At 35.2% G+C, this 27,758-nt stretch overlaps 1 protein-coding gene and 1 long non-coding RNA gene across 4 annotated transcripts in view; one reads left to right on the top strand and one right to left on the bottom strand.

The window, feature by feature from the left end:
• Nucleotides 1–27,758, top strand: part of SLTM (SAFB like transcription modulator) — a 42,838-nt gene that overhangs the window by 7,846 nt on the left and 7,234 nt on the right. The window contains exons 3-16 of one of the 3 annotated variants that reach the window (XM_036107045.2): nt 4,399–4,463; nt 7,132–7,329; nt 8,183–8,230; nt 15,452–15,479; nt 16,820–17,288; nt 17,923–17,972; nt 20,149–20,267; nt 22,358–22,507; nt 22,757–22,860; nt 22,952–23,118; nt 23,603–23,688; nt 23,912–24,075; nt 26,553–26,733; nt 27,478–27,602. In XM_036107045.2, the coding sequence (XP_035962938.1) occupies nt 4,399–4,463; nt 7,132–7,329; nt 8,183–8,230; nt 15,452–15,479; nt 16,820–17,288; nt 17,923–17,972; nt 20,149–20,267; nt 22,358–22,507; nt 22,757–22,860; nt 22,952–23,118; nt 23,603–23,688; nt 23,912–24,075; nt 26,553–26,733; nt 27,478–27,602 (1,954 nt within the window). The remainder of the gene's footprint in view (nt 1–4,398; nt 4,464–7,131; nt 7,330–8,182; nt 8,231–15,451; nt 15,480–16,819; nt 17,289–17,922; nt 17,973–20,148; nt 20,268–22,357; nt 22,508–22,756; nt 22,861–22,951; nt 23,119–23,602; nt 23,689–23,911; nt 24,076–26,552; nt 26,734–27,477; nt 27,603–27,758) is intronic. The other 2 variants (XM_036107047.2, XM_078079274.1) reach the window with 2 other exon arrangements.
• LOC144382885 (uncharacterized) lies at nt 12,532–27,528 on the bottom strand. Its single transcript, XR_013450459.1, has 3 exons — nt 27,427–27,528; nt 21,904–22,059; nt 12,532–12,632 (listed from the first exon to the last, which is right to left on the bottom strand). It is a non-coding gene; the product is annotated as an uncharacterized LOC144382885 (long non-coding RNA).

Below are 27,758 nucleotides of genomic sequence, written 5' to 3' on the forward strand. Positions count from 1 at the left end.
TTTGTTGGCAAAAGTGAGGCTATTTATGGTCTTGATTTATTTATAGTCTTGTTTTATCTCATTTGGCGTGAATATGCATGTTTCATTGCCCAAATATTTCTGTGATTGATTGAGAGACCCTGTTCCAGAAGCCACTGGGAAATTTAGATTAATAAATGGTGTATATACTGTCATACTCTTCTAAAATCTGAAAATTCTGAATTATCTTTAATTCTAAAAATTAAATACTTGTGGACCTGTACACATTTATGTTGCATAAATAAGGAAGTGTTTCTAGCATCATCTTCCTTTGGTGTATACATTTTTGCTTTGCCATTTTACTTTAGACCCTAAAATCACGCAAAGAGTATTGCAGTATTTTTATGTGGAGTTAATGTAATTTCAAAAATAGCCCTGTGTTTCTACTGTGATAGTTTAAAATGTGGTAAGTTAATTTTGCTTCCATTTGTATTTTGTTATTCAGACTATCTTTACTGCTCAGTTTATTTTCTAGTTTTGTTTCTCAAAGCATTAAAGTTAGGCTTCAGGGGTGACTGGCTGGTTCAGTCGGTGGAACATGCGACTCTTGATCTCAGTGTTGTGAGTTCGAGCCCCGTGTCGTGTGTAGATGTTGCTTAAAAATTAAAAAAAAAAAAAAAGTTAGGCTTCGGTTACATTAAACTTTTAAGTTAGCGCCCTCATCCTGGTCTTACCACTTTCCTTTGCACCAACTCACACTTCTGTGGCACATGCCTGAGTCCTTGAAGGACTGAAGATTAGTTGATTGATTTGCTGTAGGAGTTTTGATAGCACAGGCTTAAATGGGAGCTGGAAATAGAAATGGTTACTGACTGTACAAAAAAGAGCCAAAGGTGGTTGGTGTTGCTTGTTGGAGTTTAAGGGGGATTTGGTTTTTCTTTTAAGTTATTTCTCATCTGTGACATAAGTTAGGAATCCATGGAGGTACTCTAGCATCATTGAAGTTGGGAGTTTACAGACTTAGTACTGAGAGGATGGGGCTGCACATCGTGCTAGTTTGGCTGGCATGTCACCTCTTCTTGTCCCATTGAGGGCTGAATAGAAATCCAGACCTTGTTATATCCAACCTAGGGACTTACTCCATTATCAGTCAGGAAATCTGTCTGCTCATTTTATAACATTGTACTAGGTTCTGGGCTAGATGGTGATCATCAGAATTTTTTAAAACATGAGTTATATTTTATATGGGGGAAGGATGATACTTTTTTCATAAAAGAAGAAATTACAACATAGGTTCTAATTCAACAGGTATAAATTTAAGCCCAAATTTACAGATTATGAAAGCAGTCAAAAGCTAGAGTGTAAAATTTCGGGGGTTTTTTGTTTGTTTTTTGGAATGATAAAAGACGTCTTTATAAAGTTTGTTCATGACTTCATTCTAAATATGCAGAATAAAATATGGTGTCAGCTCATTCCTGAGACACCAACCAGAATTTTCTTATACTCTCTCAAAATTTAAAGATCAGTTTCCGAAGAGGGTAAAATTTCAGTTTTCTTAAACACTATGTACCTATCAAATTATTACTACAGTTTCATCACTGTATGTTTGAAAATCTTGTCCTCATGGTTTTTATGTTTACAAGCTGATACATTAAATGTCCAGTGCTTTCGTGTGATATGGCTGTTTATAACAGTAAGGCATAGCGTAGTTGCACCTTTTTGTGCACTTCTGCCTCTTGTGGTCTGTTTGTCATGGGGCAGGTCACATAATCTTGGAGGCTTACCTTTTAACATTTTATAGATGTGACTTTTGGAGCCTCTGTTTACATTGAAAGAGATAGCATTAACAACTGGCACGTTGTAGCCACTCAGATCTAATGGCTTTGTGGATTTTGAGAGGTGGGAATAGGCCTAGGTTTAAATTGAAACACTGCTGGGATGCCTGGGTGGCTGCCTGGGTGGCTCAGTCGGTCAAGCATCTGCCTTCAGCTCAGGTCATGATCCCAGGGTCCTGGGATGGAGTCCTGGAGTCGGGCTCCCTGCTCAGTGGGAAGCCTGCTTCTCCCTCTCCCTCTGCCTGCTACTACCTCTGCTTGTGTGCTCGCGCGCTCTCTCTCTCTCTGACAAATAAATAAAATCTTTAAAAAATAAAAATAAAAATAAATTGAAGCACTGCCTTTACTAGCTTGTAATCTGATTAGCTTTTGAGCAACAGTTTCCTTTTTTATAGACTGGGGATAATAGTTTCAGAGTAGTTAGGACAATAAACTAAATAAATACATTACTGTATATAAAACATTTATCCTAGTGCCTGGACCGTGGAAGCCACTTAAGCAGTGATTGTGACTGCCAGTGTTGTTTTTGTTGCCGTGGTGCAATTTGGTTTTCCTTTAGGTAAACTAAAGCAAGTGAAATTCACCACGGAGTCTGCAAAGTATATGTAGTTTGTCATTATGCTGAAGGCTGCCATTTCAAAGATAATATCTTTAAACTGAGTTAATGAACCACACCTTACTAGGATAATGTCTTTTAAGTAGGTCATAGTAGGATGTAGTGGAAAGAACTTAGGACTGGAAATGAAAAGCCTTGGCTTCCAGTTCTGACAGTGCCATTTACTAGCTTTGGGCAAGCTACTTAACCTCTCAGGCTCATTTTCTCTTTCCTAAGATTGTGATTACCTGCCCCAAGTACCATAGGGTGCTTGGGAAAATCAACTGAACTTTTTTTTTTTAAATGCTTTGCAAATTGTAAGGCAGTTTATAACTGTAAGGAGTAAATACTATTTGCAAATGAGTTCCCCCCAAAGCTCTACTCTGTAGATTACTTGGTGGTGTGTTTTGAGGTCTTATATTTTTAAAAAGCTTATTTCTCCCAAAAAGAAGCATCTTTAAGGTTTTATACCATGGAACTTCCTCTAAATGTGATGGAAGCATTTAGTGAGCTCTTTTTCATCTGATACTGTTTTCAGGGAAGGAACATCTTCACTTTTTTTTTTTTTTTTTAAATATAGTAATAAATGCTTTCTGACCAGCAGACTTTGCTAGTTGTCCCTGTAGAAACTTCTAATTTCTATTTTCCCTAAAATACACACACCAACATTCCATATGGGAAACAAATACCACACAGGCTCCACACTTTCTCTTTTGATTCACATAAGCCCTTAAGAGACAGGGACAAGCCCTCTTTTACCTCAATAGGTTAAAAAAAAAAAATCTCCACTCTTGATTTTGTTTTTCACATACCTGGAAGGATCAGAATCTTGTTGCCTTTTTATTACTCCTTCAAGGAAAGGGTTTCCAACTGGGAGTACATGGAAGATAGAGGCTATTGAGGAGACTAGGGAAAGGAAGGTACACTGACTTTTTTTTTTTTTTTTTTTTACAGCCACCTTAAACCTAAACTCTCTACCGTGAGAGTCCACAGAAGCTTGAGATAGGTACATGGCAGTCCCTGTTTTAGACAAAGGGAAAAGTTGATGATTAGTTGGCCTCAGGAAAGAAATCCATTCACATTTCAAAATGAATTAAAAAAAATACATATTAAAGTTTCAGCAGCTGTGTTTTTTACAGCATTTCTGATGCATAGTTTATTCAGTAGGTTTTTGTGAAGTGGCCTGAAAACATAAACTTTTAGCATTGGCTCTGTGGAAAATACATATTTCTTTAACTGTGGAAAGCATTTTTAAAGTCCCAACCACTGATTTGTAAAGTTTGAAGATGCGAGTTGGGTGGGGGAGGCCTGTAGTCTATCTGGAGGCTATTAACAATTTTCAGTCTGAAGTAATTTCTCCTTGCCTTAAATCAGTTAAATCAGTCATTTTGTTAAGTGCCCAGCACCATTTATATTTAGGCCTTTGGAGAAATACCAAAATAAGCATAAAAGCAGTCACTTGTACTAAAGGAATTTTCTTTTCTAAATGGTGAAGCAAGATGTATTTGAGAGTACAAGGCAATATATAATCACCTGATGGACTGTAAGGTGTAGATTAAAGCATGAGAATTTTATTTCAGAGAAAGCTTGTTGAAGAGTAGTACTTAGGGATAGCTTTGTGGGGGACACGAGTCTTGAACTTAGCTATCAGACATCTGGTGATAGATTCAGAACACCATTGAAAGGTGCTGCTACTTCTGGGAGAATTGAAGAGAAGAGAATTTGAGTGGCATAAAGAAAAATGTATTATATATATCAAGTCAGTTAAGATGGTGGGTTTGTATTAAGATTACTTGTGCAGTTTATTTTAGTGAAGCAGCATGATGTTCTTAAAAAAGGTTTTTTGTTTGGGACAGCTATGAGCAGGTGGTTTACAAGCAGTTCGCATTAGTTTTGTCAGATGATTTGGGAGTAGAGAGTGATCAATAACGTGGGGTAAACTCTTCTGAATGTTTTTTACTCTTAAAGTAATAAAATATTGGTTGTTAGCCCATTTTCCTTCTTTCGCAGGTAAAAAACAGGAAGCAGATGAGTTGAGTGGAGATGCTTCTGTGGAAGATGATGCTTTTGTCAAGGTAAAGTGTTAATTACTCAGGTTAAGACGTTTATTTTGCATGATGAATTCATGCATTTATCCTGAAGTATGGAGGTGAAATAAAGATAGAGACTTAATGTAGTATTGTCAATCTCATCATAGTTGAGAAATATAATAAATGACTTTGTCTTTAGTTAAATGAGACATAGAGCTAAAAATAATGTTTGTCCAGGCCTTGAAGTAGAAATCAGACGTAGGGGCCAGAGGAACAGCTGCAAGACAAATGATATGTTAGTTCCTAGACAAGGTACCGCAATGAGGGTATTGATAGTTTATTTTTCATCTGCCGATTGCATTCAGCTTTTTTATAAAATATACAGAACTTAGATTAATGTAGTCCTTAAAATGGAGAGAGAAGATTGCTGATGTGTTGCTACTTAGTAAAGAGCAAATTAAGAAATTTGTTTTGCCCTTTAAAGATAAATTTAAGCCAGATCTTTTTTGACTGAAAATGAATGTATTTCAAAACTGACTAGCCAGAAAAATAATGTGTACAGTTTTAACTGCAGTTGTGGCAGTTCTATAAGTTATTTTTAATCACAGGTTTTTTGTTTTTTGTTTTTTTTACTGATGTGATCTGCTACTTACTGATCATTAGGTCTTAAGTAGTGTGGCATTTGCAGGAATTATTTAAATGAGCACAGTTCCTCCTACATTATGTACATTTATACTCCATATATTCTGTTTTCTGTGTACAGTTAGTCCATGTGGTCATAACATCTCTGGATGTCTGTGTGCTCTGCCATGAAGTCAGCTCATGTCCATTCACCTGGCCATCTCTCCTACCGCTTAGCTCTCTACCCTCCCCACGTTACATGCACACACAGACCACAGAGTGTACCACATGTCCCACACTTCACACCTTGCACTTTGAGGGTACATACGCACAGAGAGAAAGAAACGTGTGGTTGAGGATTTAACCCTGAAATCAGATAATTTTAGGAAATCCTTGCCCAGGGAGCTGTTAAAATTGATGATTGCTTGCCTGTAATCAGCTTTCGTTTGAGCCTTTCAGAACTCTCCAGTCTCTCTATTCTGTTATCCTTGTGATATATCTTCCTTTAGGTTTGTTCCTTTGCTCTTATTTTCTCCAGGTGTCTTCACTAGTGAGTGTATGATTAAGCAAAAATTATCCATAAGCTGGAAAAACATTATGACTTAGTAAAAACATTTTAATTTTCAAATGTCTAACTTTTAGCTCTTCAGTTCATAAAAATCTTATATTCATTTGAAATGTTAGGAGGTGATATATGCTTCTATTTAGCATAATAGTACTGTCTCTTGTATGTGCTGCAAAGGATACCTTCGTGTGATTATTAAATGAGCCTGGTCATAATGTCTAGAAGAACAAAAGAGCCTTTTTTTAAAAAAATCTGATTTAAATAAATCTTCAGTTTCTTCTTTCTACTTCCTTTTTCACTTTAGGGAGGTACTGGCATATGTGATGTATTTGATAGAAAATAAGTGAATATACTTATCTCTCAGAATTGGTAATTCTGGGATTTATACAGTAGTGGTGAATAAATATCACCTATTGCCTAGACATGAATAGTATAGTAATTGCTTTCATTTATAGGTGAGGAGAATGGTCAGAGTTGGCACTTCAGAGTAGATAAAGTTCCCTCGGTGATTTCCCTCGGTTGCTTTTTTTTTTTGCATTAGTAAATGCAAAAAGTAGGGACTGTTACACAGTCCCCTACTCCGTTCTCAACCTCCAGTGTTCCCTTACTCATACGTGGTGAGGTTGGTTAAACCTACGGTCCCAGAGATGCCCTGCTCCCAAGCACTCCACCTTCCCATATAATCCTGTTCCTTTTCTTTGCCCGCCTCCCCAGAAATTTCTGTTTCCTCACTGTAGTTCAGCTCTGAATGATTAATAGTCATGCCCCTACCCTTTTCCCCTTTTAACCCAGAAGGCTTTTCTTAAATCTGTTATATTTACCGTAGAATAAGGAAGGGGGAAGAGTGTTCATTGCTTTCAACCCTTTCTTTGCAGTTAAAGAGGAAACTAACTAGATTGCTGCTTTTCTTTGTTTCTACTGAAGCACTGTGTATCCATAAACTTTGAAGGGCAAACAGAATTCCTTCACCAAGACACTCCCAACCTGTGTTCCCCTGCCTAACTGGGATTGTGGCACAGTGATAGATTTTAAAACAAATACATTTAATTATTTGCATTTTTTTCAAGAACAGAATGTAACAGTTGGGGTGCCTTATTATTAATTAGAAATAAACTTTGTTATAATATGTAAGACTTGCAGAGTCTTTGAAGTTAAATCAAACTATGGCACATGGAGAAATCAAGTCATTTCTGTGAAGCCTTATCTTCTAGGACAGCTCCTGGGATGTGACTTGGTAAATATTAAATAACTGGAACTTGAGACCATCTCTAGTAGCAATCTAGTTAGTGCGTATCTCAGTGTGAGAGATTTGGGAACTTAGATGCATGGTTCAATGACTTTGGGATTTGACTCCCTCTATTTTTAAAGACACAGTTAATATGTAGGGTCAAATGATTGAACTTTGGGAATAATGTCAAAATATGGTAAAATTTAAAACATGTAGACATGTAAATTACCAAAAAACGTTTGGTGGATAGCCTATAGTACTTTGCCTCTAGTTGTACCAAATTTTCTTACCATTAAAAGGACTGTGAATTGGAGAATCAAGAGGCACATGAACAAGATGGAAATGACGAACTAAAGGACTCTGAAGAATTTGGTGAAAATGAAGAAGAAAATATACATTCCAAGGAGTTACTTTCTGCAGAAGAGAACAAGAGAACTCATGAATTAATAGAGGCAGAAGCAATAGAAGATATAGAAAAAGAGGACATCGAAAGTCAGGTCTTTAGACAGTTTTTTTAAAATGTGAACAGATAAATTAAGTAATAAATAATAAAAAGTATTTCTTCTAGTTCAATGTGGAAGTCTCAGAATTTTCAGAAAATATATTTTTGAATTTATAAGTCACCTGAAATCCTACTAGCTTTTAAATTTTGGCTTATGATCTTCCACATTTGTATATATTTGTACAGAATAGTTATCATGCCTTTAGTTGCTATTTGTTCTATATAAAGTTTTCATATAACGTATCATGATAACTTCATAATGCGTGTGTTATACTGTAACTTACTAGACTGAATAGCCACTCCTTTGATTTGGGACATTTACGTTGAAGTTGTCTCAGTTCACTCTGATCTTGCCAACAGTACTGGATGGTAACTTTTTATCTGTTGCTACTTTAGTAGATCTAAAAGGTTAACTTGCATTTCTTTGGTTATTATCAAGGTGGGGAATTACTTAAGAAAGTTTAATTTAAAGACATATAATTTAAAAGATACTTTCTTTGACTGAAAGAGACCATTTGTCCTGCTTTGAAATATGTTAGTATGTCTTAAGAAAACCAGTGGATTAGGGAGGGAGTCAGTACAGTTAATGATCATGCTTAGAATACTTCCATTCTACCTAGCTTAATAAATGAAGGGCTCAAGAGATTTTTCTAATTCTCTCTCAATGTGACTACTTTTATGTTGGCATAAAAAATATAGTCTGCATTATTAAGCATTGACTTAGTACCCATGGTATCGTAGACACTGTACAGAACACAAGGCAAGTGATAATTAGATAGAGCATAAAAGCATTCTCATGTTACCCAGATATTTTGTAAAGCAAAGCTATTGTATACCCTTTTACTTAGGAAATTGAAGCTCAAGAAGGTGAAGATGATACCTTTCTAACAGCCCAAGTAAGTTTATATTTAGTCCTATGAATATGATATTGTGGGTGGAAGGGCTTGGAAAAGGAATCTTATTTTGACTTCAAAATCCTCTAATTCATAAAACTGCCTTGAACTTAATACTGAATTATTTATGTGGTATATACGAAATACTTAAAATTGGCAGCTGAAATTTCTGTTGCCACAAAGGTAATTGGAAGATATTATAACAAGGTTCCTACCCTTTTCAGAAGAAAAATAAAAATAGTCCATCCTTTATGTTAAAAAAAAAAAAACACAAAACTCTGGTTACCAGTCTTTTGAGAAGTCTACACTCTCCTTGATTTTTTTTTCCTGTCACTTTGTTAAGAAGTAAATCATTTAGAAGTACTAATATCCTTTACAAAGCTTTATTTAAGATTTTGCTAATTTAACACACCTAGGATGGGCATAGTGTAAAAATGATAAAAATCTCTGTTCTAGAGATTTACTCGGGTGTGTGTTTGTGTGTGTGTATGTGTGTAGAAAATGAGTGCTCTTCTATTGCGTGTTGTGTTTTTTTGGTATATATGATTTATATAATGTACATTTTAAAGCATGGTTTACAGGGGCTATAAACACATTTATATAACTCAGTTGCTACAATGTTTTCCTTTTAGTTTATCCTTTGGTTTTGTTTTGTTTCGTTTTGTTTCCATATCTATACTCAAGAAGCCTTGTTCATGTACCTTCTTTAAATAGTATGCTTTGAAGTAGAGATAGGACTTTCCTCTGTTTCCCAGATTAGAAAAAAATAGTGATCAGGTCTATTATTTCCTTAGTTAATATTTGCTAGAAGAGTATGTAGTGGGGCTCATATTTATGCACTGCTTAGCTGATTGCCTCTGGTCATACACACCTTCTTTCCTGCAGCTCTCTTGCCTTTGAAATGATGGTGAGCCACAAATGCTGGTGAGGTTGTATCTTGGCTTTCTGCATTTATTGCAGTGGGAGAGAAACTGCATTTCTGGGAGAAATGTGTCTGATAATTTAGAATATTCAGGAAGGAAATGTTAGGACTGTGAAAGTCTGTAGATTTGTTCCCCGTGCTAGCTACAAATAAGTTCATTTCTGAGTGATAAAGATTAGTTGAGGAAAATTAACTTTCAAATGGGGGGGGTACCTTTTTTACATTACTAATTTGCAAAAAGGTAGAGTTGAGCTCGTCATATTCTTTAGCAGCTAGCTTGTTCATTTCCACTCAGGCCACTCCTGTAGTTGTGCAGGTTGTAAGTTGTGTAAAGGCACCAATCATATCTAAGGGGCCCCATTCACATAATAAACTATATATTTATTACAAAAATTTAACAGATGGAAGTAAAGTATCTTAAGGAATGGATGCCTTTTTCTAATTTTCACAACATGGCCTGGAGAGGGCCTTGCTCCCCTTCTATCCTGATAATGAAAGAACAGTTATTTCTCATCAAGGGGCAAGTATTGCCTTATTGTATCAAAAGATAGGGAGGTTACATCTTCAGAGAAGTTTTCTTTAAGTAAAATGACCTTTTTTCTCCTTCTAAGTAATGTACAGTGGAACATCTAGCAACATATATAAATGTGTCTACGTTTCATCGTGTTTTTATTATCATTAAATATGCAATTAGTATTCAAATGTTCAATTGTGTATAGTTTTTGTTTTTTGTTTTGCTTTTTGTTTTTACAGGTTTTGTACAAATAAGATGTTCCCGTTCTGGTTGATTGAAATGTTTATTAGGTCTCTTAAAGGTTTTTCCCTCCACTATTTTATTTGTTGAAGAAATTGAGTTGTGTATTTTGTAGAGCAAAGGTGGTTGGTAGAGTTTTTCTTAATGGGACTAGTTAGAAAATATTTTAGCTGTTGTGGGCCATATGATCTATGCTATAACTATTAAACTCTGCCATTGTTGTGTAAAAGCATCCATAGACAGTGGGTAAATAAATGGATATGGCTGTTTCAGTAAAAATACTTACAAAAAGAGGCATCTAGCATAGTTTGCCAATCCCTGCTTGTAGGGTTTCCAGAGTCTAGATATTGCTGATTACATTTCTGTGGTGTCATTCAACATGATTCTTTGTTTACTGTATTCTCTGTAAATTGGTAAGTTGGCTATGGGATCTAGAGGCTTGCTGTCCGATTCAGGGCACCTCACCCCCACCCCAACACACCCAACTACTTCATAGATAGTGTTGTGTTCTTCCATTTGGCTACACCTAATGTCTGGTTATATCTTCTCGATGATGGTACCAGTCATTGATCCATACCCCTTGGATCAAAGTAGTGATATTCTAATTCTGTCATTTCTTCCTTATTTATTAGCTGGAATGGTCCTAGAAATAGAAATATCTCCTACTATTTGGTTACTCAGTGGTACCATTTACAAAGGAAAGCCAGCATATGTATTTATTTCTGATGCTTTTCCTTTTATTTACCAATTTTTGGAATAATGAGCCAGTTCATTACTATCTTTAACAGTGACTAATGAGTTTTTTATTTTTCCTCCCTTAGTTTCATTTTGAATTCATGGGTTTAAATATATTTAATGTATTTAAGTCCATCGTAGTTATCGTTGTTCAATGTTCAAATTGCCCCATCTGTAGCTTGTGAGAGCCTCTTCATTTCAACATGATCCTGGTAGTCTTTGATTGCTTTCTGGTATGTAATGATGTTCCTTTTTCTTCTCTAGACCTAATTAGCCATTGTTTCCTTTTGGTGGTAAGTGGCTTTCAAGAACCTGGTCTCGGTGGTAGGGGTGTTCATTGCTACTGGGTTTTCATGCTTTCTAGGTCTTTTCTTTCAAGGTACAGTGCTAGTGAATGTGTGTGGTTTTTTGGTTTGTTTTTGCTTTTAAGTTAAATAGATTTTGAGGTCATAGGGATACTTCTAAGTTAATCATTTTCTTTGTCTTACAGTATACCTACAACAGTCTTAGAAACTTAATACCAACACCACTATCAAAAAGATTACTGAGAAAAAAAAAAAGATTACTGAAAATAATTTAAGATTTTTCCCCATTATATCTGTCCTAAAGATGTACCCTTCTAGGAATGAACAGTTACTGCATATTAGACTAGTTCTGCTCTATATGGTTATATCACCCCAACTCATACAGATTTAGGTTGATGTGTTTCATTTTATTTTCAGTAATTAAAGTATTGCTTTTAAAAAAATTGAATCTGTAACTTCTTGTGAGTATATAATTGAAAATAGCTAGAAAATTTAATCTGATTTTATAATTTACAATATTTACATGGTTTCAAAATCAAAGCTATGAGAAAAATGCATTCAAAAAAGTCCCTTCACTCAAGCCAGTTTTCAGGCTTACTTGGATTTTAAATATTTGGCCTTTAAGCGTTAGCCTCTGTTATACTACATAGAATTTGGTTCAAATTGTGCTTCTATTAGTTACCTATAATATTATGACTTTGGGCAGATTCTGTTAGTCAGTTTCTATGTCTGTAAAATGAACATTGTAATTCCTACCTGCTGGATTGATGTTAGGATTGATCATAGATCCTGGCTAAGTACTAAGAGTACCTGTGCAGTCTGGTTGTGATACTGTTTTATTAGCTTGAAGTTACCCGTTACTTGAAAAATTTGGGGAAATTTTTCTCAAAAATGTTTATGTTTGCTAGTGCTGTAATTCTTAAAAATTTCCTCTAATCTCAGTCTCTTCAGTCTTCTGTGATCACACCATGTATATTCCTTTTTCTATTTGCCCTTGCCCTTAATGTTTCACTAATTTGATACCAGTTTTTTGTCATATGAAGTCTGTGTACCTTGAAAGCCAGATTTATCTGTATCTCCTCCATAAAACTTTCTTTAATATCTTTTATGTAGTGCTTTATGGTTTACAGAGAACTTTTTATATCCATTATCTTATTTAATTATTTGTATTCTATTTAGGTCATATGTTATCTCTATTTTATGGGTAAACTTCAGCTAAATGGATAACAATACCACAGAGTAAAACTGTTTCAGTGGTAAAGATAGGATAAATACCCAGGTCTTAAGATGTCTAGTTTGGTATTGTTTTCACTAAATAAGTGCACGCTAGTAAATGTTTTCTGAATTTCATTGTACTTACACAGTGCTGCAGTTAAGCCCGTTACATACATGGAAATGAGCAGTTCACTCCTTCCATCTAAAAATAGTAGTGTCTCACACCACATTTATTCAGTAAAATCATTCAACAAATATTTATTGAGTACTTATCTTGTGCGGGGTATTTTGTATTTCCTATGACCTTTAGCATATTGCATAGATAGCAGGCAGTTGGTGATTTAAGGTTATTTTAAAGGTTTATTTTAAATCAGGCTGAATATACTGTTTATATACAAGTCAGGGGAAAGGAGACTTTCCAGAAGAGGTCTTCTTACGTAGCACATGTATGTTACATTATCTCACGAGATTAACCTAGGGGGAAGGTAGAATGAGTGTTAATGTATATACATATATATACACATATGAGTATGTGTATCCTTACTGTATATGTAATAAGCACTTTATTAACTGAAAAATAAGTCCTTCGCTTGTCTTTGTCTCTTATCATTGCTGCTCCTAGGATGAAATAAAAATAGAGAAGCTTCATATATGACTTTTGGCATTTGACTAAGGATTGTAGATCCTGCTACAAAGATAAACAACATGAATTCCTACCTTACAGGGAGCATTTGCTTCATTTTCTTATGTGAAATATTACATTTTTTTCAAGATAAACTCAAAAAGTAGTTAATATAAGAGGATGCTTTACATTGTTGTTACTGATTTAGTATATTTTTCATTTGAAAAAAACCTGTTTTCAGTGGAGGAAAATTATTTTCAGATAAGGTGCATATCATTTGTATCATTTAGACAGGAAAAATTTCCCATTGTCTTTCTTGTATTTCTTGTTTTGTTTCCTTTTTATGAGGACTTTTAGGCTTACGTAGGGCCAGAGGTTTGACTTTAGTAGTGCTTTGTTTACTGCACATACTGCACAGCAAAGTCTGCACTAAACTGTGGCTCGTCTTTCCTACTAACCCTAGTGGTTTCTGTGCTTCACCCCCAACTGTAGTCGGTTTTATTTTCTAAAAGCCGGGTCAGACTTTTCTAGGGGCATTTAAGTATATGTAGTAAAGCTAGTGTTACCTCTAATTTGAGAAACTAATGTTATGAGTCCTTTCAGAAGACATGTTGAGTAATTAGGATAAATATCTAAAAGCTCTTCAGCAAAGTAAGGCAAACCTTACCAGTTATTTTAGCAGCAAGAAATAACATTTCTAATTGGTAGAATTACAGCAGAAAGGATTTTGTTTTTTACATTACAGTTTTTAAATTTTTTTACTTTTTAAAACAGGAGATAATTTGGCCATTTTTTTTTTGAACCTGTCAATATCGCAACTCTAAGAGAATAACTGGGAAGTGGTGTGCTGTTGGTAGATAAAGAAACGGCAAGTTGCATTCTTTAAGTTCATTTGTTCTCCTGAGTAAAAGTTAAGATATTCCAGTTTGTTTATCCCCGCCACAACAAATTACTGGACTAAAAGAATTTGGAAGAAAAAGATAAATCGACAGTTCATCCTTTCTTTGCTGCCATTGCCTGTCACTCCACCCAAGTGAAAGCATTTTTCTTTCCTTTCCAGATGTTGCAGATTAGAAACAATGACTAAAACTAAATTCTGGTTCAACAGAACGACAGTAAAGAGGTTATTAGAGCATAATATAATGGACTTATGTGATAATACGATTCACTTTGCTATCAATCAGTAATCTACTTGTTTTTGGACTCTTAGTTCCTAAGCTTGTGGCTTAGTTGTTTCAGTGTTTTTAGTTTCCTTCATGTTTAGTGTGTAAAGCAATTGGGCATTCCATAATTTGGGGGCACTTACATGTTAGCTTAAAGTCGAAAAATCCTTTAAAATGATTTCTTAGAAATAATGGTGGTTATCAGATGTAATTTTGAGCATACGGTAAAATATTTGACATTTTTAAGGAATGCATGCTTTTCTGGAATCTAAAATTATGTTATAAGATAAATACACCATTTAAACTTTTGTTTACAGTTCAATTTTTAAAGTCTTCTTTCACTACTAGGCTGTCACTCTAAGGCAGTAGTTCTTAAAGTGTAGTCCTTGGACCAACAGCATCAGCATCACCTGGAAACTTGTTAGAGATGCAGATTCTCAAGTCCTGCCTCCAGACCTGAATTAGAAACTCTGGGTTGGTGCTCAGCAAACTGTTTTAACAAGCCTTCCAGGGGATTCTGATACAGACTCAAAGTTTGAAACCCACTACTCTAAGGCTGTATGTGGTAGCTTCACACCACCTTGACTGAAAATGATCTACTTCGACTCAGCTTTTGTTTTAAAAGTTATAAATTAAAACATCCCTTAACTTTTTTTTCTCCTTTCCCGAGATTAAATGAATATTTGCTTATTCTGATCTTTAATTTGGGGAAAATGTTGGTTTTTTCTTGGTGTGACTTTGACTACCTTCAGGGGTTTTTTGCAGTATTTGCTGGGTAGAGAAAAAGGGAAAATCCTTTTGCAGTATTCCTGTTTTCAGGCTAGCACATGCTTAATTTTAGATTAAGCGAAGAGATCACATATTTTAAAATTAAAATCAGTCATATTTTTAAAACAGTGTGAGTTACTATTTTGATTACCTGTAGTGCAAATACCATTTTTAAAGTGTCTGACCACCAGGGTATATGTGACCACTGTGAATTCATTTTCAACAGAAAGAAGGGATGAATAATTTGAAAATAACTACTCTTGTAGTCACTCCTCTTCTGAGATGCCTAGAAAGGGTTTTTGTTTGTTTCTTTTATTAATGTGCATTTAAGCCCTTGAAAGTGTATGTCTTCACAGTATACTTTCTCATACTGTTTTGAATAGCACGCCCTAAAAGTGCTTTTGAACTATAATCAGGTCAGTCTTTTGGCAACTCTTTGATGTGAGTAGGATTCAGATTCTATAAACTAGTTTTGAATACTGAAACTAATCCATTTGATTGTTGATCTAATTACTGATAGATTTACCTGTTTTGTCTGAGACCACATCCACCAGAGAATGTGCCACATTTCTCTAAATGGGCTCTGGTTCTGATCGGAATAGCCTATATTTGTTAGTGATAGGTGTCCCTAATTAATATTATTAAATTATATACCAGTTTAACCTCACTGCTTTTGTGCTATTACTGAAATCTAGTTTTAAGTGAATTCATTTTACATTTGATTATTCTTTGAATTTCAGGATGGTGAGGAAGAAGAAAATGAGAAAGGTATGTTTGATGCCAAGTAGAGTTTAAAAATTGCTGACATTTAGAAAAATAGTAAATTATGTGAAAATAAAACATTCCTTATTTGAAATCTTATTTTTGAAATGAGTTTATTTTCAAATTTATCAATTTAGTGAATTAAGTTAGCATCTTGATTTTATTTTTCAATTGGTTTTAATTTTCTTTTTAACATTTAAGCTATGTTCTAACTTAATGGTACATATCAGTTACTGTAGTGGACATTGCCATATTTTATTTAACCCAATTTTAATTTTATGTTTTAAAATAACTTCTAGCATACGGTAAGTCGATAATGTCCTTTAAGACTGGCACTGCAGTAACTCATACGTGCTTATTGGGGTCCTAGAGTGTAAGAGATAATTAATTGTACAACCAGTCCTAAAAATGGGTGACCGGGAGACTGACTTTTTGTTTGCTGCGTAGAGAAACTTTCATACAGTCTTCCGACAGTTTTCATGGTTTAGGAGAACTGTCTCATTCAATACAATTACAGGGACATCAGTAGTAATGCATTGATCAGTACGAGGTTTATGGAAGAGTTCTTGGATGGAAGTCAAAGGATCCTCCTTTGGACTAGAAAGGACATGGAGCAGGGTTCTAAGCAAGGCAGAATAAAAAGCCCAAAAGTGATGACGAAGTAAAGCTACTGACTGAAAATCTCACATGCCCGAAGCCTTTCCATTTTGGGGAAATGCAAGACATCTTCGAAAATGGTAATTTCGGGACTGGCTGGACAGGATGAAGACTGGAAATAACCAATTTCCTGCACAGTATGGAGCAGGACATCTTTGGAGCTTTCTGTAGCAGTTTTCCGTACGCTTCTGGACTACCCAAGAACTGAAGCAGAAGAGTGAAAAGGATGGGGCCCGGAAAAACTGTGAAGACTGATTGATATCCTCAGACTGTGACCTTTCAAGACGTCACCGTGGGAGTTCCGAAGGTCACAAGGGTTAAACCCAAGATGATTTGAACATTGAATAACAAATCTGCACATCTGTCACTATCTCATCGAGGGAAACAAAATCTTCCGTTTGCCATTAACTTATAACCACAAACGAAGAGCTGGTATCCTCAGGATGGAACCACTTCCTCACTTTTGTTGTTTGGTATTTGTATGTAGAGATCATTTTTTCCATGAAGAATAAGTGATCCTGGGTAAAGGATTGTTTATGTTAGTTAATACCCTTGTGTTTTTTTTTCCCCTAACCTTCCATCAGTGCTAATAACTGGCTTTATATTTTCTAGGTCCTATTCTAGCTTATGAATATGAAATTGTTTAAACTTCTTGTTTTGCCATATTTATTCCTGTTAAATCCTCTTAGATATAGCAGGTTCTGGTGATGGTACACAAGAAGTATCTAAACCTCTTCCTTCAGAAGGGAACCTAGCTGAGGCTGATCACACAGCTCACGAAGAGATGGAAGCTAATGCACCTGTGAAAGAAGCTGAGGATGACAACATCTCGGTCACAATCCAGGCTGAAGATGCCATCACTCTGGATTTTGATGGTGATGACCTCCTAGAAACAGGTAAAAATGTGAAAATTACAGATTCTGAAGCAAGTAAGCCAAAAGATGGGCAGGACGCCATTGCACAGAGCCCGGAGAAGGAAAGCAAGGATTATGAGATGAATGCGAACCATAAAGATGGTAAGAAGGAAGACTGCGTGAAGGGTGATCCTGTCGAGAAGGAAGCCAGAGAAAGTTCTAAGAAAGCAGAATCTGGAGACAAAGAAAAGGATACTTTGAAGAAAGGGCCCTCGTCTACTGGGGCCTCTGGTCAAGCAAAGAGGTTTGTTTTTCTATGTCAGTTCTTTACGATACTGAATTCCAGCATTCAATAAGATCACTCTACATTAAGGGGGTGGCTTCAAGACCATGTACAGTAATTAGTACTTATGATCCTGCCTATAATATTTTTGACCGTCATAAGTTACTTTTAAAAAAATTTCAAGATCTTCGTAATATGCAGTGTGTCCTACTGATTGCATTGTCGCATTGTCAGCATATATTTGGTTTTTTTTTTTTTTGGTTGTTTTTTGTTTTTTGGTTTTTTTTTCAAATTGACAATTTTTTTGTGTTTTATTTTTAAAAATCCTTGTGATGATGGTTAATGAACAACTATCAGTCCTAAGAACACAAAGTGAAGTCAAGTCCCAGTCCTCAAATCTGGAGAAGATGGCCATATATCCACTGAATAGAATTGTCAGAAAATCTAGCTCTTCAGGCATCTTGGGGAAAATCAGTGCAAGAATCCTAAGGGAATCATTTGCTCAAATAACCTAATCTAGGCCTTTGGAATTGTTAATTTGTACGAATAGTACTAGTGTGAAATATAGTCAATATCAAGCTGTTCGATTTTTGTTTTCTTTTGTTTTTTTTTTTTTGTTTGTTTTCAATTTTCTTCTGGTGATTTGCTTCTTTAGCTCTTCAAAGGAATCTAAGGAGAGCAAGACATCATCCAAAGATGACAAAGGTAATGAATTTTTTTCCTGTTTGTTTCAGTGGTAAATGGCGTACTTTCGTTAGAAAGTAATAATTGTCTGGGGTTTCCTTTGACCTTTAGTCATTAAAAATTGACATACTAAAAATGTTGGGTGGGCCTCGGTGTAGACTATTGAGTTAAACAGATTTCTGCAAACTCTGGGTGTGATTGAAGCGTTACGCTTTAATTACTTAATTTGTAAACTGGTTTGAGTATGCTAAAAGTATGTGTTTTTCCCATTGTGTTCTACGCAACTGTATTGAGTGTTAATACAATGGATATTTCATTTTCTTACATTATAATTTTAGAAGTATTTTATCTTTAATTATAGTCATTTGCAACCCTTATGCACCAGCACAACTTTTCCCCTGTTCTTGTCTAGTAGGAAATGTACTGTAAATAGTAATTGCCTCTATTTGTGGAGTCTAGCATTTAAAAGAAAATCAGTCTCTAACATTTGGTTTTACTTCTTTCATTGTTTAAACCAGGGCACACTTCTAGTAACGTAGCCAATATTATATAGGAGTTTGATTCTTGAAGACTTACTTCTTAATTTGACTTATTTTGGGTTATTGGGAGTCCTGTGTTGGAAATTAGTTTTATTTGAAATTCTTGTAAGCTTAAAGATGCAATATTTGATGTTGGGATGTCTGGTTATCTCATGGCTGTGCGCTATCATCTCCTTTTGTACATATGCCATCTACTTGAAAACATTTCTTGTTTTCTAAAAAAAAAGCATTTTAAGGGAAAAATAACACCATCCAGGTACTGCAGAGTCCTAAAATGCCTCTTCAGGGAATGTTAATCTGTATTGTGGTGCATTTAGTGTTATTTTGTTGGTATGTTTTGTAGCTGGAAATCTTAGTGATTGACTTACTAATTGACAATTAATTGCAATACTTAAATCCCTTACAGTTTTGGTTAATGGACAAAATACAATGACTTTATTAAGTGTTACCCTTTAAATTTAGAAACTTGGTGGTCTTGGTTAAATGGTAACTTTTTTCTATTAACTAAAAATTTTTTTTTGTAAGAGAAGTACCTGGGCCCACATGTTACTGATAATATAAAAAAGATACACACGTTTCTTGTTAGCATTTCATAAAATAAAATCAATCCTTTGATAAATGTGTTTTTTAAGAGTAGAAATGCAGCAACCATTAATATTTAAAATATTTGAGTCAGGTAGGTGTTGTCTCCTCATATAAGTCTACACTGACAGTAATTTTTCAACTAAAACTTGTGGCATGTAATATTCGAAAGCATTGAAATTTTTACTCTTTCCACATATAATAACCTGAAGTTACAAAAATTGTTACTTTTAAGTATTACATACTGTTTTTCTTAAAGTGGGGTAAGAATTGTTTTCCAAGTAAAGTCAAATGAATGAAGGCTCCCCTTTTAGAATAGCACGTTTGAGGAAAAACCCTGGAGGGTGACTGAGTAGGCCTGTATTCTAAGAAATGGCATCTCTGTGTATGAAACCATAATTTGTGATGGAATTAGTGCAAAAATGATTCATATAACATTGTATTTACCTATTCTAAAGGATTTCGAGGTTTCTGATTTTATTCTTGTAATTAATTTGTCTTAGAAGATTGTCTTTTATTAAATCCAGAGTTAACTAGTTGCATATAATTTCTTTTTTATTCTTTCTCTACCAGAGAATGAAGATGAGCTGTTGGTTAGTCTTTGTTTTTAAACGTTTAAATTCTTGGAAATAGTTTATCCCTTGCTTTGACTGCTCCCTCTTGCACTCCCAATTTCTCAGGATCTAAAGCCCAGAACAGATGAGGGTAATTAAGCAGTCTGTACGTTTTTTGATGACTGCTTTCTGGTTGTGCAGTGGTAGAGTATAAATGATTAAACTTAACAGTGAAAGTCCAAGACCTGTAGTTGATGTTTTACCCATTTTGATTTTAAACTCACATGGTAGGAAGTATACAGATGTTTAGACTTGTTTCCTTACTTAGCTGTATTGTCTATTGTGTTTGATTTTAATAATAGCAGATTCATAGGATTTGGATACAGCAAGGTTGTACTATCATAATTTAACTAAGTTAAAAGAGGATTTTATAATTTTGAAATCATATGGACCTAATAATTTTGTTAAAAAATAAAATTTCCAATTAAGACACTAAAATGTCTGATATTAAATCTATTCTAGGAAGTACAAGTAGTACTAGTGGTAGCAGTGGAAGCTCAACTAAAAATATCTGGGTTAGTGGACTTTCTTCTAATACCAAAGCTGCTGACTTGAAGAACCTCTTTGGCAAATATGGAAAGGTACAATTTTTATCTGTCTTTCTAGTATCTCCATTTGAAATGGGGATTATATTCAAAATGGTATTACATAAAACCTTCCAATTTCTTGTTTTTCTTAGGACTGGTATAGGCATAATTATTGAGTTCTGTGGTATTGGTGAGTTTCAACATAAAATCTCACCCTGAGCCCTGGGGATCTTTTTATTAAAAGCTCGTATTTTGAGCCCAATTCAGCCAAGGACTGCGTTTTGTTTTTCACATTTGTCATGATTTTTCTAGAAACTAGAGTATCTGAGGCTGATCTGGTCATTTGGAAAATATAGGTAGACTAGTATTAGACGATGGGATATAGAGTTTGGGGGTGGGGTGGGGGCTGATGTCCCTGTCATCATACAGATTCTCGTACAGTAGTGGAGAAAAATGTAAAACTGTTAAAAATATACTTAATCAGAAGTTGTGATATGTGCTATGATGGAAAGAGTTGCTAAGAAAGGAAAAAGGGGAGGGTTTGCTATAGTTGGTTCATCAGGAAAGGTTTCCCTGGCATATAAGGGGAAGACCTAATAGAAGAGAAGAATAGTCAATAATTAAATGAATTAAATAGTCAGTTAATAGTTGTTGAATTGAATTATAGTCGATCTGTATCCCTTAAGGCACTCACTACTTTCTACCTTATATTTTTGGTTTTCATTAATACATCGTATGTAATCTACACCAGTGTAAGCTCTTTGATACCAGAGACTTTATCTGCTGTACTTTGTGTGCACACAGTAGGCTTTGGAATATTTATTAATGACTAGTATTGGTAAATAACCAGTAATGAATGTTACAAAAATCTATCCTGTTGATTTCAGGAGTCTTTTTTTTTCCTTCTAATATAGAGAGTTGCCTGAGTGTTAAGGATTCTTGTAGGTGTCAGATACAGAATACTGAGAATTGTAGTCACATGATTAGCCTTGGTAATTTATTGTTAGAGATCCAAAACCAATATTTTAATGCTGGCATTTCCTGGGACTAAAACTATATAAAGGACACCGTTGTAACAAGACGTCGGGCTTAAAAATCAAGTTGCTGTTGGGGCAAGTCTGCCTTTCCCAGAGTTGAGATAAAAGCTGATAGTTTCCAGCCATTCACACCACACAGCCTCCTAAATTCCCTGTTTACCTTTTCATGGCATTATGTCTGTCTTTCTCTTTGTTCAGCACTAGACTGTTCTCTCACTTTTCTTCTTACTCACCCATCCCTTGTCTCTCTTAACGATTTTATAGAATTGAAATTTTTTGTCACTTTGATATTGGTATAAATTTTAAAAGCACAAAACAAGGTGTGTCTCTTTAGGGTGTATTTTTGTAGGGTTTGTTTTAAAGACTGCTTTTTTTATATGTGGATGATTCTTTATTCATTTTTTGAAATTTCTTGTAGTTACTTGTTATAGAAAATTGTTAACACTCATTTAGAAACTTTCTAGAAAGTTACCTTTTTTTTTTTTTTTTTTTCCTCTAAGAGAGTCAGGGTGGACTTATGGTAGGGGAAGTTTGGCCCAAATCTAATTGAGAATATTATTTCTTTGCTTTCATTAATTGTGCCATTATTTCATTGATGTGACTGTGTTTTGGCTATATATTTGAAAAAATTAATAAGAAAAAAATAGGGGCACCTGGGTGGCTCAGTTGTTGGGCGTCTGCCTTCGGCTCTGGTCATGGTCCCGGGGTCCTGGGATCGAGCCCGGCATTGAGTTACCTGCTCAGTGGGAGGCCTGCTTCTCCCTCTCCCACTCCCCCTGCTGGTGTTCCTTCTCTTGCTTTGTCTCTCTCTGTCAAATAAATAAATTAAATCTTAAAAAAAAAAAGAAAAAATAAATAAAAGTAGGTTAAATTGCTTTTTGACACTTTAAATTGTTCCCCTGAATATTTACTAAGTACTTACAAGCAAAGTAGATAGTGATCACAAGAATATGAAACAGAATAATACATATCCTAAATTTATCCTTCATCATGAATTTCTGTATCCTGAACATACCGTTTTATTTGAATAGTCTTACTTGTGAAATTTGACTTACTCAGAAATGTATGTAGTTGTAAAACTTTGTAAAGTGTTATCTTATGTTATAGGTTCTGAGTGCAAAGGTAGTTACAAATGCTCGAAGTCCTGGGGCAAAGTGCTATGGCATTGTAACCATGTCTTCAAGCACAGAGGTGTCCAGATGTATTGCCCATCTTCATCGCACTGAGCTGCATGGACAGCTGATTTCTGTGGAAAAAGTAAGCTTGCCTAATTGTATATAAAAGGGAGGTTACTTTGAGGGCCAGTAATGCTTGATTTAAAGATGTTATACCAGTAGGGAGTAGAATTTGGTATAATTTTTAAGTATTTATTTTTAGTTTTTTACTTCCAGATTTTCCAGATTTTTTACTTCCTGTTTTCCAGATTTTGTCCCAGCAACATACTTGTTATGATCATAAATGTAACTTACTGTTTTTTTGTTTTGTTTTCCTATCTAAACCTTTCAGGTTAAAGGTGATCCTTCTAAGAAAGAACTGAAGAAAGAAAATGATGAAAAGAGTAGTTCAAGAAGTTCTGGAGACAAAAAAAATATGAGTGATAGAAGTAGCAAGTAAGGATTTATTTTTTTGATAAGCACATAGACTTTTGGGAAATTGATGAAGTAGTTCTCATTTTGTTGTTTTCTTGGGTGGTATGGTCAGGACACAAGCCTCTGTCAAAAAAGAAGAGAAAAGGTCGTCTGAGAAGTGTGAAAAAAAGGAAGGCAAGGAGACTAAGAAAATAGAAGGTAAAGACGAGAAGAATGATAATGGATCAAGTGGCCAAACTTCAGACTCGATTAAAAAAAGTGAAGAAAAGAAGCGAATAAGTATGCTATATGTATCTTTCTTCTTGATCCCTTTTCTAATGCTTTCTACAACTTCATTTTTACAGTGGAAGGGAAAACCTGAGATTACAGTCCAGATAAATATTTAAATTTTGTTAGATGTCACTGTGGTAGAAAGGGAGGTCCAGTAGCACTAGTTGTCTTTTCTGCTCTTGGGAAACAAAGGTGTTCTTCCAGCTGAGCCCCTTTACTGGAAGACCTGGGCTGGCTGTAAACGGCCATTGATTCGTAGTTGTGTAACTGAGTTGGGATCTTTTGGTATCACAGAAAGTATTTATGTTTGTGGATTGAGTTATTTTTAAAAACTATGTGCAACTAAGTTCTCATAGAATAAGTAGGTTTTTTTATTTCATGCACTGGTTTCTGAATATCTGGCTATCTAAGAATTCAGCATTTTTACATTATATTGATTGTCTTTTTTAATGAAATGTTTTTTAGGCGTTTATCTACTTTTTTTTTCTCTTAGGTTCCAAGAGTCCAGGACATATGGTAATACTAGACCAAACTAAAGGAGATCATTGTAGGCCATCAAGAAGAGGAAGATATGAGAAAGTAAGTCTCTGGACGGATGCTGTATCCTATTCTCCCTGTTTCTAAAAGAAGATAATTTAGTATCTCTGTAACCATTTTTTTGCATACTTCTGTGCTTGAAAATCTAAGAAAAATAGAATGTCATTACTCATTTAACCTTTTTAAATGACCAGCTGAACTTGAAAACCAAAACCCCGAACTATTTTAACTTCTAGTCCTGTTATAACCTTTTTTTTTCCTGTAGATTCATGGGAGAAGCAAGGAAAAGGAGAGAGCTAGCCTAGATAAAAAAAGGGACAAAGACTATAGAAGGAAAGACATCTTGCCTTTTGAAAAGATGAAGGAACAAAGACTAAGAGAGCATTTAGTTCGCTTTGAAAGATTGCGACGAGCAATGGAACTTCGAAGGTAGGAAAAGAGTCTATTTTATACCTGTCTTTAACTATAGGTACATCTTTAACGCTAGTTACAAACCAGATTTCTGGAAATTGTATTCCCACAGAAAGCTATTGGCCACTTTTAACAAGTGCAGTAAAACCTAATGATTTCTTAAGTTTGCATAGCATTTTATAAAGTACATTTCCATCTGTTATCTCTGTCTCAACTGTTCTGTAAGATTAGGTGCGCCCATTATATAATTGAAAAAATGGAGGCCCAGAGAGGCTAAATGACTCTTCCAATGCCACATGGCTAATGAGTGGCAGAGTCGGGACTCAGACCCAAGTCTTCTGACTCCAAGTCCAATGCTCTTTCCTCTACTCCAAAGCTGCCGCCATGAAAAACATGACTTTAAAGGAAAAAATGATGTTGAGATAAGATAGTATCAGTGTAAGCTACAGTGTTCAAGTAGCATGTTGACATTTTATGAAAAATTGATTGTACTTTGGATTAGAGCCCAAGTGAAGGAAGATTCGCCTTGTGAACCTTACTGTGTTCAAGCTCTATCTCGAAGCAAGCATTCTCTTTAAAACAAACTGAGAACAAAACAAAACATTTCTATTTTTAGTGGCAGTGTCTCAACAGTTCACCATGAATGCGACCATTGCTTTCCTATGTCAGTTTTTTGATGCCACTTAAAATATTTTTGTGAAAGTGTTTTGTAATATAAATTTCCAAATATTAACCTATCTCATTGAGAGGTCTTTTATCATGGGATTTCATCTATTCATTCACAGGAGTGTTAGGAACAACCAGACACATCTGACAACTTAAATAGTACTATGATTGCCACATACTTTATTAGAAGGAAATAATCCTTGCATTACTGAGAACCCATTTTTTTTTCTCTTTTTGATGAAGTCCCAATATACTGAGATTCCTATGTAGATGATAAATCAGGATGAGAGAGTGGGAGCTCCTAGAGCAGTGATTCTCAGGTCTATCAGACCAGCACCCCTTTATATATGTATATATATATATATACATATATAAAGTGTATATATATATAAAGTGTGTGTATATATATATATGTGTGTGTATATATATATAGTCACAGCATCCTCTTTACTCTGCTGAAATGTAATTGATGCATAATAGGCTTACAAATGCATAATATGCCTATATAAATAATTTCCAAAAAACCAATATAATGCCTTAACTCTAATATAAAGAAGAAATAAAAGTAAATTATAATGAAGCATATATTCCAGATATGAATGTTTAGGCACGACTCTCTAGAAGACCTAATGAAGTAGTCAGATGTTTACAACCCTCTTTAGACTCAATGAAAATGTGACAGCTACAAATGCAGACTGATATTGGTGTGTCATTTTGGTAAGTCAAATACCAGGAGTGGTGTTGACATTACTACATGATTTCTGAAATGGTGAACAGCTCTTGGTGAAGGTCTTAAGAAAGTATCATTTTTCCTCTAATTTACATGGAGTTGCATTTCTAGAAATTTTAGTGTATATAAAACCATGCCAAAGCAAACAAACCGACCTAGCATTTATTAAAAATGAGTCAAATTCTAGGCTCCATATTTTTTTTTAAGGTGATTTTGTTTTGTTTTAATGACATGAATGTCCATTATGGCATTTGAAAGGTGTAAGTGTTGGACAGTTTTTTGTTGTGCAGAACTATCCTGATTATTCCATGCATCATAAGATATTTAGAATCCGTAGTCCCCACTTACTGAATGCTGCTAACAGCCCCCATGGTCATTGCGATAATTTAATATGGCCCTCAGATTTCCATGGGAGCAGCACTGAGCCACTGAGAACCACTGGGCTGCTAGAAGAAGACATGGTGATAGAGTACACGAAGGGCCTTAGAGTGAGGGGATGACAAAAACGTGATTAAAAGTCCCAATACAGTAACTTCATTCAGTTCAGCATACATTTGAACTGTGTCCTGACTCAAAGAAGCATGGGCCGGTGAACACCAAAAAGGCCCTTAAAGTAAGGCCACATTTTATTATATGTAGCATTTGCTATAATTCATGTTGATGGGTATGACCCCAAGTCATCAAAATAAGGTATACCTTGCTTAAGGAGGTAGACCATATACTAGATACTGGAAATTTTCCTCTCAAAAACAGTAGAAGTTGTAGTTTTGGAAATTCATATATGTAGAATATCTCCTTTTTAAAATGTCGATTCACTAATGGGCTATTATTATGGGATTTTTATTTAAACAGGAATCCTCTAAGAGGCAACTACTCTATAAAATTCAGCTCCTCAGTTGACAGTCTTAATAAATAAGTGACAGCATTGGAATCTGTTTAAAGTTTTATTTTGAGTTCTCTTTCCAATTACATTAAAACTACTTAGGTTGAGTTGAAGTTTAAAATTGCCAACCTCAAGGAAAAATTCAAACTCAAAAGCTATTCTCTTTCACACAGTGCTAGCATAATTTAAGTATTTCTAAATACTGATTTTTGTTAGACGAAGAGAGATTGCAGAAAGAGAGCGTCGAGAGCGAGAACGCATTAGAATAATTCGTGAACGGGAAGAACGGGAACGCTTACAGAGAGAGAGAGAGCGCCTAGAAATTGAAAGGCAAAAACTAGAGAGAGAGAGAATGGAACGCGAACGCTTGGAAAGGGAACGCATTCGTATTGAACAGGTGCAGTCAGAAAATCTTTTCATCTTAAATAACTGACCTTTTTCAAACCCTGTGATTTTTGCCCTAAAATTTGCTTTACTTGTTGTAAAGCTTCTGAAGAATGAGTTCAGCTAATGAGCATTTATTAAGGTGTCCCTGAAAGATAACAATCACTTAGGTGCTAGTTCAAAATACATTTAGTAGTGACTTTGTTCTAGCCAATTGGTAATAACTCAAGCTCTGCAATATCATGGCAGCCTAATAGTCTGAGCATAGGACTATGAGTCCAGAGTAGTTGTAATCCAGGCTCTGTCACTATCCCAGTCTCAGCAAATAATAACTTATTTCCTTACATAGTAGAGTGGGAATGATTTCCCAAGGCTGGAAGGAAATAATGCCTCTCTTTGCAGAACTGCATCCAGGGTTTTAAGCACTTTAGTTTCCAGACATATTAAGAACTTTATATCTAATTCCCTTTAGGTGCTTTTGTTTCAGTCAAATGATGAAACTAAATCTGACCTTCCCAATTACCTGCCAACTTCCACCACCCAATCTCTGTTATTTTTAATGTTGCAGAACAATAGCCATAGCCTAGCTTACTGATTTCTGAAGTCAATTTTGTTTATATATTTGTCCCAGGTATGTGTTTTGCCCGGTGCTTGCCTATGGTGGTTTCTTAATGACAGGATGAAACAAGGTTGCGCATGTACTTACCTTGTGTTTTCATTTTGCATTGGTTGGTTCTTCCTTCTGTGTTGTCTGAAGGAACGCCGTAAGGAAGCCGAACGTATTGCTCGAGAACGAGAGGAGCTGAGAAGGCAACAGCAGCAGCTTCGTTACGAACAAGAGAAAAGGAATTCTTTGAAACGCCCACGTGATGTAGATCATAGGTAGTTGCCTGCTTTCTTCTTTAACAGTTAACACTTGCTATCTTATGCCTTCCAAACTAAGACTGATTGGAGGATTAGCAAGTACAGGCAACCATCACTGGAATCAAAGGTCATGATCCAGTAGGGATGGGAATGATTGCAGGACTGGAGTGGATC

Source organism: Halichoerus grypus, chromosome 8 (genome assembly GCF_964656455.1).
Source record: "Halichoerus grypus chromosome 8, mHalGry1.hap1.1, whole genome shotgun sequence".
Taxonomy (NCBI): domain Eukaryota; kingdom Metazoa; phylum Chordata; class Mammalia; order Carnivora; family Phocidae; genus Halichoerus; species Halichoerus grypus.